Raw genomic sequence first — 15,477 nt, 5'->3', positions numbered from 1 at the left:
TATCAATCACCCAAATCGGATAGAAAGTTGATCCTCAGCTATATATCTTGGTGAAGTTGAGAGTGAGTGGGAACATATCAGATCGATGGTATTTCCGTTCATGATTATATATGTTATCAATCTTCACTACTCTTGCAACTGATATCATGAAAAAAGTCAAATACATGCAAAAACAAAGACTTCACCGTATCTGCGATTTGTCGTGATAACAGTTATTAATCGCGTGGTAAACTCCTTTCTCCGTATCTAAAGACCGTCCTCATGAGATATCCTGCTTCCTCTTCCCCTTCCTGCTTTGCTTTTCTCGGTCCTCCGCGAAAGATGGTGTCATTTCGTTCCCTGTGGGCTGAAGACTATGATATAGGTGTCGGGGGAACAAGGGAAGGTAGAACAACACGGGTGAACTCTAAAAGTTGAAATCAGGTCGGGACATTGTCGATCACGCGATTGTTTAGCTTATTTACCAATATTTCGGAACTGGTACAATAGACAAGAGCGAGACTGCTTGTCTTCGCTTGCGGCTGATCAACGGAGCAATGAATCATGCTCACATCATGCTCATAGCCATACGCAGATACCAACCGCTCTTAAGAACAGGTGATAACAGCACGCAATGCTACGAGCATGTCTTGGCGCGCTCAATGACTGCCTACATGCTGGTCATACTTTTATTACATGATCGACCTATCCCGGATTTCATACTTGGCTATAAATTCACAACGACTAAGATCGGAAGATTGGCAGCAACAAAGTGCCTGAGGAGAGACTACCCCAACATCCATCAAACCTGGAGGCTTAAAGACATACACACGCACACGCACAACCCTGACAATAGCTAATCAAAATGTCCAGCCAGTTCCATTTGCCTCACCTTCTAGGATCTCAGATAACCAATTATCCATAGGGGGCATTGACCAAGCCATTTCTTCGGTATTCGCTCCAAGTCCACAAAAGGGGAATGATTCCGTGTACAACGAAAATGTGTTGTCTTGACTATCATTCGATTCCTCCTGTTGTGGTTCTATGGGCCGCCTTGGATCGGTGAGCTGTAGTAATGAGTGACCAACTTCCAGCTCTGAGGGCATCGTGCCAGTGGTATTTCGGTTGAGGATCGATGTCGGACTGGTAGTTGACGTTGTTGGAGATATATGGGTCTCATATGCCGTAGAAATAGAAGTAGATTGATTCTTTCCCTCTGCCAATGGCGAGACTACATGTAATCTTTCTCCTGCTGAGTTGTCCGTACTCCTTCCCACGACTCCATCTCTCGCCACTACGTATAACGTTCTAATAATCTGAGCGTGATTTTTCCTTCCCTGCGTCATGTATGTGGTTTCCCCATTGCCTTCTGCCCAGCGAGTGGTAGCTTTGGACGCTAATTTTAGACCTTGCAAAGCGCTTGGTGAGTGGGTTTGGGTATGATCTCGAAACATCATCAAACTGCAGAATGCTACCCAAGCATTTGGACAGAGCATCAGCCTGCTTTGTGATACACTTTGGATCGGCGGATATGGGTGGCATGACGATATGATGCGGTATATGACAACTCACTCAGACCGTACAGCCCTATCCTTGAAGTATCCAACAACCAATCTCCCCTCTCTTCAATCCATACCACCAGCTTCTGAGCTCTTTCCGAGATACTTCTCCATCTTCCCGGACTAGGTCTATACGTTACATGAGGTGGGCGACGGATTTTGGTGCTAGTCACGCCTCGTAGGAATAACGCTTCGACAGTCAGGATGGATAATTCGAAGACTACGCTGCCTACTTCTGGAGCAGGGTTGAAACGAAGGGACTCATGGACATGAAACCGACAGCGATCGATCGCTGAGCACGAAGAGACTTAGTATACCCTTGATAAACCGAAAATTGAGTTGACCCACCCATGATCAATCCTTCGATCCTATCGTCGTTGGTCCGAGCGAGTACTTTAGGTGTGTATATCTCCTTCACTATGTTGCATGATGAGAATGTTAGTAACAGTCTCGAAGCAGGCGATTCGATTCATCACTTACATACTCTGCCTAGTAATGTGCTCGCCTGGTATATACAAGTCAGCACATAAGGTGTTATAGAGGAATGAACCTACATTGTACAGTTCGTGCTGCAACATTATCTGAGGATTGGTCTCTTCCTCATCTGATACGGAAACATCATCGCAATCATCTAGATCTATAATCTGTGGTAGACCATACCCAGCTGCCAGCCTATTTCATACGATTAAATGTCAGGTACCGATCTTTGTCAATACGCATTCATATGGGAATACGAACGCAACATACCATCTGTCAGCGATAAGACATGATCGCCAAGCGCTCCTCCGTCTCGTATTGATGTCGGGAGGGAAGTCTATATCAGTGCGGTGTAAGCCCTATGCGAAGCTATGGGTCAGCCCCTTCGATTTGACCACGCCGTGATGGGGATTATACTCACCAACTCTTGGGCCATACGTATAGCCGAGCTACATCTTTGAAAAGACAATGAACCACCTGAACTCTGTCTCTGATTCATCAGCAATTCAGCTTTAGATGTCGCTATTAGTAGCGCCTATATATCGAATACTTAGCTCCGTATTGGTTCTTGGTCATAAGCTAAGAAGCCATATCTTCTCACCTGGATGTTAGCTACACTAGCAACTTTCAATACATCACTCTGATCTAACAGATCCATCAACCTATTCTTTGCTGCCAAGAACACCGAAGTGGGTACCGTCCTGGACAAGGATGCCACGGCGCACACGGACGAGATGGTAACTACTGACATTCGAGCAGGCGAGAATATCTCGTGGGACAGTAAGATGGGATTTAAAGGTGAGACGTGAGTAGCGAAATCTGATAATACTGAATATCCGAATCAGGTCATCCATCATTGACAAAGCAAACAGGGAGGGACGAACAGCTCACATTGTTCAATGACACTCAAGCTTAATTCCCTTTCGATCAATTTCATCTCTCTCCTCAAGCCTCTACCACCACCTATTTCTCTATCTTTATCATCTCCTCTTTGATCATGCTCGTTTCCCCTTTTCCCATATGACACAGCAATTTCGTCTCTCAAACTTGACAAAGATGTAAATCCCAAAATACGAGGCTCGGTAGCTAGATGCGCTGAGAGTGATATACTGTTATGAGGAATCGGTTGTGTATCTGGCAGAGAAGTTGTTTGTATGGTCACAGCGACGGGAGGTCTAGGTGTAATATCTGAATGATGATGGGAGGTTTTGCCATGATTGTCATCGATGGTTTTATGGCTAGAAGGCTTATGATGATTGTAGGATGACGATAATGATAATGATCGTTGAGGTTGGGTGGTCGTACATTCAGCTGATAATCTATTACATCTCGTACAGGTGCTGTTCGAGCCCGAATCCGTTCGTTGACATCGACTATCTCAATGACCCATCGATCAGCTGGAGATGAAATATACCCATGGTTTGAGAGATTCACCTTCTTACGGCTCTACATCTATCACAACTATGCCCCTCATCCTAGGATCAGCTTCATTCGATATTTTACTAGATAGGAATTTTCAACTCACGCCTTCACCGTCCTCCTCCTTTTCACTATCAACCTCTCATTTTCTCTTTCCCTTGATGGTCCGGCTTCTTGAGAGGGAGACGGATCGGTCATTCGATTGGTGACATGGATGGGACACAGATAATCTCATGTACAGTGTGATGCATGGTAAACTGAATGGATTCTCGGGATGTTATCACACTGATAAACAAGAGTGCAAGAGTGATGATTTGTTATCTCGCACGCCATTCATTCACCTCGGATTTAGCCGCCCAGGCACAGCAAGGAAAGATGCATGCATGTAGATGAACAATTGTTCAGGAAGGAAAATGAGATTATGAATCTAGATCCTACTCTTCACCCTCCTTCTTGTCAACTACCACATCACCTTCAGCGACTTCACCGGCAATCCCCATGCCCGCATCTCCTTCTCCCTCAGCTTCAGCAATCTCCGCTACATCGCCTTCCCCCTCCGTCTTGGTGTTGGCTTCTTCCGCTTTTTTAGATAGATCCTTCTGAGGTGGAGGGGGTTTACATATATCTTCACCGAACGTTCTCAACGAGAGGATACTACATCGCAGAACGAAGCACGACAGTCAGTTCTTATCTCCCTTTCTGTTTTTAAGGGATGAGCATGTACGCAACTCACCTCTTTTCACGCTTATCAATCATTAAACTCAAACTCATCTTGGCTTTCCATACAGGAAGATACATCGGTAAAGCCAATTCCCCACCAGCCACTTGACCAGCTTCGAACCGTACGACCTCACATCCCATATCTCTCTGTAACAACGTGCTCTTCCAAGGTCCATCTGCGAAATTATCCAAGGGGGGATAATGATCTTCCAACAACACTCTCAATTCAACCAATGTAGCTGAGATGACTACACCTTCACCTACATGAGGTAAGACCTCTAGTATACCGTCCATGGGCGTACGCCATTTGCATCGTATTTCAGTCCGTTGTGAGGAATCTTGTCGAGCGAAACATTTGACACCGGCTGAGACGATTCGGAGACGAGTGTAATCGTTATTTTGTATGATTTCCTATATCACTCAACAAATCAGTATTGAGCCAATAGTTTTGATTTGATAGCATGGACTTACCTTGACAATGTCATTGGTCATGTATATTGTTCTCAAAGGGTCTCCATAATCGTTCCTGACCATTAGGTTATTACGAGGGAAAGTGTCCTTGAACTTGAATCGCTCGCTGTACGCAAAACGACATGTCAATCCATTATGACCGTCTGAATAGGGAAGAATGAAAAAGGAGACTCACATGATACTCTTCACTTCGGCATGTTCGGGATCAACGTAGGACAGAGGATCCTCTCTGAAAGTCAGATCTCTCTTCTCCTTCTTTCCTTCGGGTTTAACTGTAGTAGATGGAACAGGGGTAGTTTCCGCAGGAGTAGCAGCGGTGGACGAACCGGGTTCAGGTGATTTCTCTCGAACTCTCTTGGTGTCGGACGTGGGAGGTGGAGAAGATGCAGGTCGTTTAAGGGAGGAGGAGGCCGATTCCGGTTCGGGGCTGGCTTTCTTCTCAAGGACACATACGAAGAAGCCACCTGTGTTTTGATCATGAGGTAATAGTCGCATACTAACATATTCATCAGCTTTCTACTCACAATACATTGTATAGTCAGAGCGCAGTACTAACCATCGGTCCAGATTGAGCTCCGCGGCATTCGCAGGAGGCCATAAAGTTTTAGGTAGTCCTTTGCCTCTATCATTCTCCTTTTCGTCACCTTTCTTGATAGCCTCCTTGTAGTCTTCGAAACTATCATACCATACCAACTTCCTTCCATTGGATTGAGGTTGACTACCGACTTTCCAAGATGATATACCTGGTCTTCGCTTGAGTTCAGGTAATTGGGAAGATACATCGACAATGTGGAATTTACCGGCTTTGTTATTCAACGCAGCCGAGATGACAGCCTCGTCCTCTGCAGGGTTGAATGAACATGTCGAATATACAAGTCGTCCTCCAGGCTTCAACATGTTCATAGCTCTCTCAAGGATACGTAGCTGCAGACTATGCTCGATCGAAAAAGTAAGTCATTGAAGTACTTTGATTTGGCGAACTTACCCGTGAAGACTGTTTCCATCAGCAGCACCCCATTTGTTCCATATCTCAAGATTCTTCCTCAGCGTTCCATCACCGCTACATCTATAATCAGAAAGACGTTAGCTTGTCACAAGCTTTGAAGCGATAAGATGCTTACGGCACATCAGCCAGAATTCTATCAAACTGCAATGTTTTCCCCTCGTTCAGCTTTATTGACGGGAACAAAGCTTAGTGACCAAAAAGTTAACTTCGAGTTTCAATTGGTATGAGGTACGTTTTACTCACAAGCATCAAAATTAGTCACTATCAATCCTCTACTCGGCATTCTCCCAGTTTGGTGGACAAGCATATGGGTCCGCTTGTAGTCGGAGTCATTGGCAATGAGAAGACCTGTAGAAGCGGTATGATGAGGATTGAGAGCTTCGATTATTTGAGCGGTCTATAAACATATATATGCATCAGCTACTGTGCCACAAATATGAGAGTCACGTTTCAGCTCACCTTCGATCCTGGAGCTGCACACATGTCCAAGCACTAGTCAAGACGTCTGTCAGTGAATCTCATAGATTAATGAGATGAGGATAGATGCCTTACCAGATGATGGGGTTCAACATCGAGGAAAAGAGGTGGAATCATCGATACGGCTTCTTGTCTACTCAAGTTTCCCTACCAACCAAGACTGAGTATCAGTTCATATTCCTTCCGTGCATCACAACGGGTGAGCTTACAACTTCAGTTTCACCGACTAAGAACCGTTGGAAATTCTTGAATGGCTCTGTTTTCCTAACAACTCTTTTGGGAGCATCGACCTGCCAAGCCAATTGTCCAGGATACCTATAGTTGATTCTTCATCAGCTGTTGATTCTCTGAGGAGGGAATGCAATGCAGACTCACCAAGATAACTGCGAAGGAGGTTCATATTTCCTTCCTTCGAATTCTACATTCTGCATATTTGGAACATAGGTTTTCTTGATTATATCGTTGATTGTTTCGGCGTGACTACGAAACAGATCCGACAGTGAGCTAGTATCCATAGATCCCTGGAAAGGTCTCTCAGCTCACGCTCTCGATCCTGTCACTCTGAAGGTAACAGGTAATTCCTTTTTCAACGATTCCATGAAATCTGTCCATTCTCCTTCGGGAACTATACCTTGAGCCTGCATCACAGAGTCACAATCAGCTCTATCTCATAGGCGATTGAGGACAGACGTGAGCTGACCTTGTAATATTCCTCAAACCCAGCATTGCTCTTATCGGCCCCGACAAAGGCATTCCAATCGTTCTGTTTCTCATCTCGATTCAAAGGTTTAGCAGCGCCTCCTCGCTGAAGATATCCCAACTCGTCAGTTTTAAAATACGCAAAGCTTGAGAGTTGACCTACAGCTGACTTCTTCCCTCTGAATTTACCCATAATTAGATATTTGTCTACGCTTGAGACTGATGCTTTGAGGGTTCAAAGTATGGTTCAATAGGCCTCTCGATTGCAGATTTAAAGTACAAATAATCTCAGTCTCAGCACCAGGCGAAAAACAGCTCGTTCAGGTTGGGTAAATCACGTGATAGCCAAACCCACGCGAGTGGACCAAAGAGCCATTGCTTCCGACGGAAACGCGTTTGTCGAAAGATCATCAACACACTCGAGCGATCTCTACTTACTTTGGTATCTGACTGTCAGTGAGTCTGGATATCTTTACTCTTCACATACCTCTCTTCGACTTTTCACTACCATGGACCACATGAGCGGCAACAGGCAACCAATCGTAGTCCATCGATAGTTCCGCCAGCTCTTCCCCTTTCCCAGTAGTCACATATCATGTCCGGCTTCAATATTTACTCTGATCGACTAACCCTCCGACATCCCTCTCTCGGTCAGAATCAAGGTCAAGGCCAAGCATCTTCCTCCCGCCACCCATCATCCTCTTACTCTCCTGGTCTCTGCAATGAACCCATAATGGTAGACAGCGATGATGAGGACGACGACAGACCTGTAGCGCAGTCTAGTGGGAGCAGACCGTTGAATGGACACTCAGGAGGGCAAAGATTGGGCGGTACAGTGAAAGAAGAAGGAATGGCAAACATGGAAGCAAGAGAGGCTATACAAGTAGCTCTATCAAAGCTTGATAAAGAAGTGAGCTCTCTCCTTTCCATGACTATACATTCTTCTGCTGATCGTATCATTGTGAAGATCAAAGACGTCGAAGCTCAAATTCGACCACTCCAAGAACTACACACTTCTCTTACCTCCGAACGTAGGAGTCTTGAAACCCAACTGAGGACGATGAATAATCTGCCTCGACATACCAACACCGATTCCACCTTGGCAAAAGTTGGAAATGCTTCAAATTCGGGATTGATAGATTATCAATCATCAAAATTCGAATTTTCCACTCAAGTTTCGCAAACTCTTAAACGTGTTTTCCACTTGGGTGATTTTAGGTTATGTCAAGAAGGTGTGATCAACGCGGCGGTAGATAAGAGGGATATAGTCTGTGTGATGCCTACGGGAGGAGGAAAGAGTTTGACATATCAGTTACCGGCTGTAATGGGTAGAGGATTGACTATCGTCATTAGTCCGTTATTGGCTTTGATATGGGATCAAGTTAGGGCTTTGAAAGAGATTGGTGTGGAATGTGTGGTGAGTCAGCTATGTCTTTAGCGGTAGTACATTGGTATACTTAGCTGATATGGTATACGGAAGATGATGACCGGAGCTACATCTACTCCGGAGCAGAATGAGATTTACGAAAGGATGAAAGCTGGTCCGTCAGGGGGTAGGAAGGAGATAAGGGTACGTGAATTTACATTTGTCACATTTGGATTCAAGGCTGATGCAGCTCATAGCTTTGTTACGTTACGGTCAGCTCAAATCCTCCCGACGACAAAAGGTGTGAAGCTGATTGAAAGCAATAGCCGGAGAAAGTATCAAAGTCGAAAAGGCTAATATCAACTCTGGAAAAGGTGAACGAAAGAGGAGGATTAAGTGAGCTTTACCTTGCGCCTCTTAAATGGGTCTTTGATCTGACGGACTGCTGATTCTCAGGGCGATTCGTAATCGGTGAGCTAAAAGGTATGAGGGTATCAACCGATAGCTAACTCCACATCAGACGAGGCTCATTGCTGTAGTCAACTTGGGCATGGTAAATTTAGCTAGTCTGCCCGTCTCAGCTCTTTCAGCTTACAATGGTGCGCAGACTTCCGACCCGACTATAAGAAACTTTCAATGCTCAAGACCTTATTCCCCAGAATACCGATCCAGGCAGTAGTAAGTCAGCTTCGTAAGAGATGCCCAACGTCGTCTGAGCTGACATGACCATTGTTCAGACGGCAACATTGAGTTCGAAAACCCTCCCTGATCTGCTGAAGATCCTTCGTCTTGGTCCGATAACGGATGGTAGAGGTAAGTACTATCTTGGGCACTACTCAATGAAGAGGGAAAGTCGATGTTGACATCTGGCTTGGTATAGCTGCGAAATCGACTGGCACAGTATTTTTCTCTGCTCCTCTTTTCCGACCATATTTGCATTATAAGGTTTTGTCAAAACCATCAAATGCGAAATCAGCTATTGCCGCAATGGGCGAATGGATTCAGAAGAATCATTCGTGAGCTGCCCAGCTGACACAAGTGTGAATATAACAACAGCTGATAATATGGACGTTATAGTGGACAGAGTGGTATCATCTATTGTCTGAGTAAGAAGGTATGTCAGTCGTCTCACTAAGATCACAAGACGCGCCTACTGACAATCGCAACAGGACGCCGAGACAGTCGCTGAAGAACTTCGAGAATGGTCAGGAGGCGAAATCAAGGTAAATGAAACCAATTTTTCGGAACGATGTGGAAGAAGCTGATACCCACTTACCAGACCGGTATATATCATGCCGGAGTGGAAGATTATGAGAAGGAGAGGATACATGTCAGATGGAGGGAGGGGAAAGTCAAGTGAGATAGCCCTATACTTATTGTACGGCTCAGAGCTCATTGTTCATTCCCGACGTCCAGCTGCATCTGCGCCACAATCGCTTTTGGTTTGGGTATAGATAAAGGGGATGTGAGATATGTCATTCGTAAGTTTTACTCGTAACATGAATGCGAAGAAGCTTATGCTTTCTGTCATAGATCATTCTGTACGTTTCAATTGCTATAACATGAAGAAGTACTTTTTAGTCTAACATGATCTCATAGATGTCAAAATCCCTCGAAGGGTATTATCAAGAGACCGGTCGAGCGGGACGTGATGGTCAAGATAGTGATTGTGTATTATTTTACCGAGGTCAGGACGCTGCAAGATTATCCTCCTTGATATATGGTGATGTAGATGGATCTAGCAAATGTGAGTCGCCAATATTGAGACTAGTTTACCCACAGCTGATGTGGTTCCGGTAGTGCAAGAGATGTTAAGATTTGCTCAGGATCTGAAGACTTGCAGGAAGGTGAGCTGAACAGACGCGAGCCCATGCCTACAGTCCACTGACCAGTCTTTGCTTCATAGGTCGCTTTTGCCAAAGTGAGTGGAGCCATACATGATGTGTGATAACGCACTAATGATGATGCTGATAATCAACAACAACCAGTACTTCTCTGCTTCCGCGCATTTGTCCGCCTCAGCATGGGACGCCCCCGATGCACTTTCATCTTCATCAGGATCTACATCAACATGTGGGATTTGCGATAATTGTCTTCGTGATCCATCTTCGATTATCACCAAAGACGTCACCGTGGAAACTTGGAAAATCCTCAAAGTAGCTCAGTACGTGCAAAACGAAGGTGGACGAGTGACACTTGCGAACTTATCGGACTTGGTCAGGGGTCTAGGAGGTGGATTGTTCGGTGTAGTCGGCGGAGGAGAAGGGAAGAAGGGGAAGAGAAAGTTGAATGGGGAGAAAGAAAAGGTCGATTTGGAGGATTTGGGTGGGAAGATCACGCTTGGGAAGGACGTGAGTGTCACCGATCTTTATGGTGATCTGTCAAGAGGGAAGTACTGATTTATCTGCCATATTACAGGATACCGAAGCTCTGTTAATACATTTGGTCTTATTGGGCTATCTGGCTGATTGTGAGTGATTGAACATCTAGAATCGAGGGAGACGGGCTGATATAAAGCTATTATAGCGTATCATGCGACTGCATGTGAGTATATTAACATGTTCAGCTAATCAATGCTGTTCAGCCAAAGATGTTCAAACTGATGAGCTCGCAATAGACTCTGTAAATGTCTACATCGTACCATCCGATATGGCCGTCCGATTGACTAGATTGAGATTGGAGGACGTACAAGCTGGTCGATCAGTCAAGATAGAATGTACGTTCCCTGCATCCGAACCTAAGAAGAGCAAGTCGAAGAACGCGAAGAAATCTGATGAGCACGATGGCCAGGAGGATGGACAAGAATATGAGGAAGAGAAACAAGAAGTGAAAGGGAAAGCTAAGAAGAAAGCCAAGACTGAGTCCAAAGCGAAATCTAGCGAAAAAGGGAAAAGTAAGAAGAAAGTCGATGAAAAGGGAAATGAGGATGGAATGGAAAGAGAATGGTTTGATATTGATTTCGACGATATCGATGGGAAGAAAACCAAATCGAATGGAAAGGCTACTGGAGGAGGAAGAGGGAAGGGAAAGAAAGAGGAACTGGAAGAATTGGAGGAGCGGGATGATGGTGAGATTTTATCGGAAGACGACGAAGAGGTATATGATGATTATCATAGCTGGGGTGGGATGTTGGAGGAAGATGAGAATGGATGGCAGGTACCTGTTTCAACTGTCAAGGGTAATAAGAACAGTAGGATTGTCAGTGTATCAGATAGTGATTGATTGAATAACAGTTGTATACATATCCAGTTTGATATCCAGCATTCGAGATAATCGTTGATACCAGAAGTATAGAATCGAAATATAATATAAAAGCCATATAGCGAAACCCAACAAAGAACGATATCGTTGTATATAAATATTTCATCATGTATATGTACTCTTATGAGATCACCTGATCCATTTCTGACACATCTTCTGCGTTCTACCCACTCTGCTCTGATGATCGTGAATCTTCTCTGATGTCTTGCTTATCTACCTACTCTTCCATTTCTTCGATTTATCCTCTTCCTTCTTGTTATTATCTCCGAATAACCAATCTAACCCAGCTGCTTTCGCTAACGAACTCTTCACAAAGTCCTGTACGGCATTAACGTTCTCTTCGTTTGTAGCCTGATTAACCAAATTCTCAAAAATATCTCCTGCGGTATCTCCACCAGTTGAGGATTTCTTATTCTTCTGATTCCTTGTTCTCGATGAGATTGGATCGTTTCCTTTACCTATTCCAGATCCGGTCCAAGAGTTCTTCTTGTCCTTTCTAGTAGATTTGGTACTTGATTGATCTGTAAACAACGATGCCAAAGAAGCTATACCGGGACTCCAACCTCCTCCAGCTTGTTGAGGAGCCAATCCGAAGTACTGTTTGACCAAACCGAGTAATTCATCCATCGATCCCTGTCCTGAACTATTCATAAGATAGGCTATCAAACCTATGATAGGTCCAATCTTCATACTGAACCTCAACACTCGGGAGAACATCCCAAATATCCCTGAGAGGAATGACCATAGGATGTAGACCGCCGAGAATACTAGGATCCACTTGGTGTACGGAAACAAGAGCTTGATCACGGGTATGAATGATTGGGGATTGGTGAAAGAGGGTGGGTTGAGGACAATCTCTTGTAGGGGGAGTGGCAGATGAGGAAGGATGTGGGTGTATAGTGCTCTAGAGATATGAGAGGAGCTTAGCTAGATGCTCAGAAGGGTGGGACGGGTAGTTGACTTACTCCATTTTGGGAACAAGGAAAAAGGAAAAAAAAAGAGTTGGTGGAGAAGTCGAGGTCTGTTGGAAGAAGTGGTAATTGGCTCGAATGCACTTGACTCGACTGGACTCGATTTGAGCTGATCTATACTGTACTGTAGTGGATAATCGTGAGCTGAAATGAAAGTTGAGAGGAACAGAAAGAAGAAAGTCAAGAGGGAATCTTCGACGTGGACGTGGAGTCTGTTCTGTTTTTTACGTTACCACTTCTTCCAACTCTCAAATGACGTCGATCAACTTTAATTTCAGATTTCTTCATCCTTGTTATTTATCTTTCCTATGACACATACTCGCAATTGTAAAACAATCGATTAGCACAGCAGAACATCATGCCCATCCCGATACATGACGATGACAGTCAGATCCAGAATGGCTCGAACAGTGCAAGTGCATCTGCGACAGAACACGCTTATGCTTTCCCAGCATTGGAACATTTCAGAGTTCAGAATATACCGCCGGCTGCTTACTAGTGAGTCAGCTCTGGGTACCAAGTGAACCATACTTGAACATCGCATATGTACCTTGGATGATACTGAAGGATGGGAATGACATGATACTGATCTCTATAACGATCTAATAGCATACCCGATTTCATCACCCCTGACGAAGAAGAATACCTAATTCGAAAGATAGAAGAATCACCTCAGCCGAAATGGAAAAAGGTTGGTACAGGTAGAAGGTAAGTTGAGCGTTACTTATCAACATCAGGTGTCATTTGAATATGTGTTTGCTACTAAGATAGTGACCTGATTCTTGTCATAGGTTACAGTATTGGGGTGAGTCCACATAACATTTTGGGACCTACGCTTTGAACCTGAAACGCTTACGCAGCTTTGCGAGAGTAGGAGGGACCATGTCGAAGAATGGGATCTTGTTACCTGAGGCATTACCAGATTTCTTGACTTCGTTGTGAGTGTACTATACCCGTTTGAATAAGTCATCTAGCTAATTTTCGTGTAAATTTACAGTCCCAATGTAATCGAACGAATCGAATCTTTCCTTGGAGTAGCTTCAAGTGTCAAGGGAAAGCAGAAGATGCAATTGGATATCAACCAAGTGCTGGTGAATGAGTATCACCCCGGACAGGGTATCTCGGTGAGTTGGGAATGATAACATTCAATCTATAATCCATAGTCGTACTTCTATCAAAGCACCAGACAACCAAAAGACATTGATCAGGAGATTAATATACTGATAGACGATGTCCTCTTATAGCCACATGAAGATGGTCCAGCCTTCCATCCACTAGTCACCACCCTCTCCCTAGGTTCACATACAGTCTTGGATCTGCATCATTACGTCAACCCCACTTGTCCTTCACCACCCATGATTCCATCTAGCTCCTCGTCGACTGCCGAAGACGAAGGGAAGACCATAGCGGCTATACCTATGGCTCACCTTTTGTTGATGCCTCGATCGTTATTGGTCCTAAGTTCCAGTCTATATACTTCGCACCTACATTCAATCGACTCAAGGGAAAGGGATACAATAATTCGTGCTCCGAGTGACGACAGTACGAAAGAAGAGGGGGAAGGAGTGCTGGTATCAAACACCGAATTACTTGGTGATCCCGATATAGTTGATACCCTGTCCAAAGATGGACGATGGATTGGTGAGAGGGGTAGGAGGATTAGTCTGACTTTTAGAAAGGCTGAGAAGGTCTTGAAAGGTGGTCCGGCAGGGGTGTTGGGTAGAAGCTTGGGCTTGAAGAAGTGATCGCTTGTTTGGTCTTTCCGATAGCAGTCCAACGGGGAGAGCGACGTCGTAGAATTGAATGGACCCAAACCTGGACCGATGTTGTAATTTTACTCAGCATGTATATAGTACAATCACGATAACTGCCATAGATGTCCATTGAACTCAACTTACTATCAACAGTGACCCTGTTCTATTCTCATCAAATTCTATCCTCATTTGATGTTGTGATCTATTGATTCTCGTTACCCGGGCTCCAATCCAAACTCCTCTATCATGTATTGTAAAACCGTTTTTCCACTTATCGAGCTAGATGCCGATGTCGTCGAGGAATATGAATGTTTTAGAGGTGCATCTCTTTCCCTTCCATCATTCAGGATACCCTCATGACCATCATGGCTCCCGTCCTCCTGGCTGATACCTCGTGGGAACGTATCGTGAATAGGTGTGAGATAAGGATCGAATTCATCTGATATTTTGGATATGTCATTGTCGTTGTGATTCGTGTCATCGTGATTCTCCTTAGTGTACAGCATTTCTTGCGAATCCGTATACATATCACCTCGGTCACGTCCTTGAGGGGGGACAACAAAAACGTCTTGAGGAGTATCGATAGGGGAAGAAAATGATCTATCGGGTTTCAGAGGTTCTGGTAAACCTGATCTATCGTTATCGTATCCATTGTCGTATGCAAAACTGATGTGATCCTCATGAGCACTCTTCATTAATCTTGATCCATCACCAACCCTTTTCCCTCTCGAGGTAGTTACAACTGTCCCATTCCTCTTGGCCACGACAATCACAGCCATAACAACAAGTTCCATCTCCTTCTCCCTTCCCGTGAGAACCTTCAACGGATTAATCAAGCTCAAATCGATGTTCAGCAGATCATCCGCCAAGATCCCCAACAAACACTTGATCAACCCTATCTCATCTTCCGCTTTGTTACAGCTCCTCAGCTCTTTTGGTATATCTAGCTTTTGCTGGAGGATAGATTCTAAAGTTAGGAGAATCAAGGTTGGAGGGATGGAAGAGAGTGAAGGTGGGTTGATAGGGATATTGAGGGTTAATAGGAGGTTTTGTAGGAGTTGTAGGGTATCGGAGGGCATGGTGAGGATTGAGATTTGGGGAGGGGTACCATCATAGGTGAGGTACTGCTATATGCTGGCTTGTATAGTATGCACGAGAAAGATGATGAGCTCGACTTCACTTGTTCGTCTGTTGTGTCTACGAGTAATGTTTTTCACGTAAACAATCCTCATTACCGTACCTCCACCATACAGCATACACACCATACAGATATGCCAGAACCCCCTTTGGAAAATTCAATATCTCCCGTGAAGGCAAA

At 44.5% G+C, this 15,477-nt stretch overlaps 6 protein-coding genes across 6 annotated transcripts; 2 read left to right on the top strand and 4 right to left on the bottom strand.

Annotated features, from left to right (window-relative positions):
* Positions 1-839: 839 nt before the first annotated feature.
* Positions 840-3,632, bottom strand: L199_007305 (uncharacterized protein; the record flags this gene model as incomplete). Its single annotated transcript, XM_064892998.1, has 10 exons — positions 840-1,450; positions 1,552-1,830; positions 1,887-1,955; positions 2,019-2,043; positions 2,093-2,210; positions 2,286-2,374; positions 2,437-2,550; positions 2,617-2,843; positions 2,907-3,388; positions 3,541-3,632. The coding sequence occupies 10 exons, from the start codon at positions 3,630-3,632 to the stop codon at positions 840-842; spliced, it is 2,106 nt and encodes a 701-aa protein (XP_064749070.1).
* A 236-nt stretch (positions 3,633-3,868) lies between these two features.
* Positions 3,869-7,000, bottom strand: L199_007304 (uncharacterized protein; the record flags this gene model as incomplete). Its single annotated transcript, XM_064892997.1, has 15 exons — positions 3,869-4,088; positions 4,168-4,565; positions 4,626-4,731; positions 4,801-5,121; positions 5,182-5,556; positions 5,611-5,691; positions 5,747-5,816; positions 5,875-6,028; positions 6,091-6,123; positions 6,184-6,255; positions 6,318-6,423; positions 6,484-6,588; positions 6,652-6,746; positions 6,809-6,913; positions 6,971-7,000. 15 exons carry the CDS (start codon positions 6,998-7,000, stop codon positions 3,869-3,871), a joined length of 2,271 nt encoding a protein of 756 aa, XP_064749069.1.
* Positions 7,001-7,402: 402 nt separating this feature from the next.
* Positions 7,403-11,395, top strand: L199_007303 (uncharacterized protein; the record flags this gene model as incomplete). Its single annotated transcript, XM_064892996.1, has 20 exons — positions 7,403-7,717; positions 7,775-8,224; positions 8,288-8,377; positions 8,431-8,445; positions 8,500-8,569; positions 8,694-8,726; positions 8,781-8,851; positions 8,911-8,986; positions 9,054-9,189; positions 9,251-9,287; positions 9,343-9,396; positions 9,453-9,529; positions 9,590-9,647; positions 9,773-9,920; positions 9,974-10,020; positions 10,080-10,094; positions 10,162-10,524; positions 10,592-10,643; positions 10,700-10,717; positions 10,791-11,395. 20 exons carry the CDS (start codon positions 7,403-7,405, stop codon positions 11,393-11,395), a joined length of 2,730 nt encoding a protein of 909 aa, XP_064749068.1.
* A 252-nt stretch (positions 11,396-11,647) lies between these two features.
* Positions 11,648-12,404, bottom strand: L199_007302 (uncharacterized protein; the record flags this gene model as incomplete). The annotated part of the gene is made up of 2 exons (XM_064892995.1): positions 11,648-12,338; positions 12,400-12,404. The coding sequence occupies 2 exons, from the start codon at positions 12,402-12,404 to the stop codon at positions 11,648-11,650; spliced, it is 696 nt and encodes a 231-aa protein (XP_064749067.1).
* A 359-nt stretch (positions 12,405-12,763) lies between these two features.
* On the top strand, positions 12,764-14,150 carry L199_007301 (uncharacterized protein; the record flags this gene model as incomplete). Its single annotated transcript, XM_064892994.1, has 6 exons — positions 12,764-12,903; positions 13,015-13,113; positions 13,197-13,210; positions 13,280-13,343; positions 13,403-13,529; positions 13,650-14,150. 6 exons carry the CDS (start codon positions 12,764-12,766, stop codon positions 14,148-14,150), a joined length of 945 nt encoding a protein of 314 aa, XP_064749066.1.
* A 224-nt stretch (positions 14,151-14,374) lies between these two features.
* L199_007300 (uncharacterized protein) lies at positions 14,375-15,238 on the bottom strand (the record flags this gene model as incomplete). Its single annotated transcript, XM_064892993.1, has 1 exon — positions 14,375-15,238. The coding sequence occupies one exon, from the start codon at positions 15,236-15,238 to the stop codon at positions 14,375-14,377; it is 864 nt and encodes a 287-aa protein (XP_064749065.1).
* Positions 15,239-15,477: the final 239 nt, after the last annotated feature.

Source organism: Kwoniella botswanensis, chromosome 2 (assembly GCF_036426115.1).
Source record: "Kwoniella botswanensis chromosome 2, complete sequence".
NCBI classification, from domain to species: Eukaryota; Fungi; Basidiomycota; class Tremellomycetes; order Tremellales; family Cryptococcaceae; genus Kwoniella; species Kwoniella botswanensis.
This window is presented reverse-complemented; position numbering and strand designations above follow the sequence as displayed.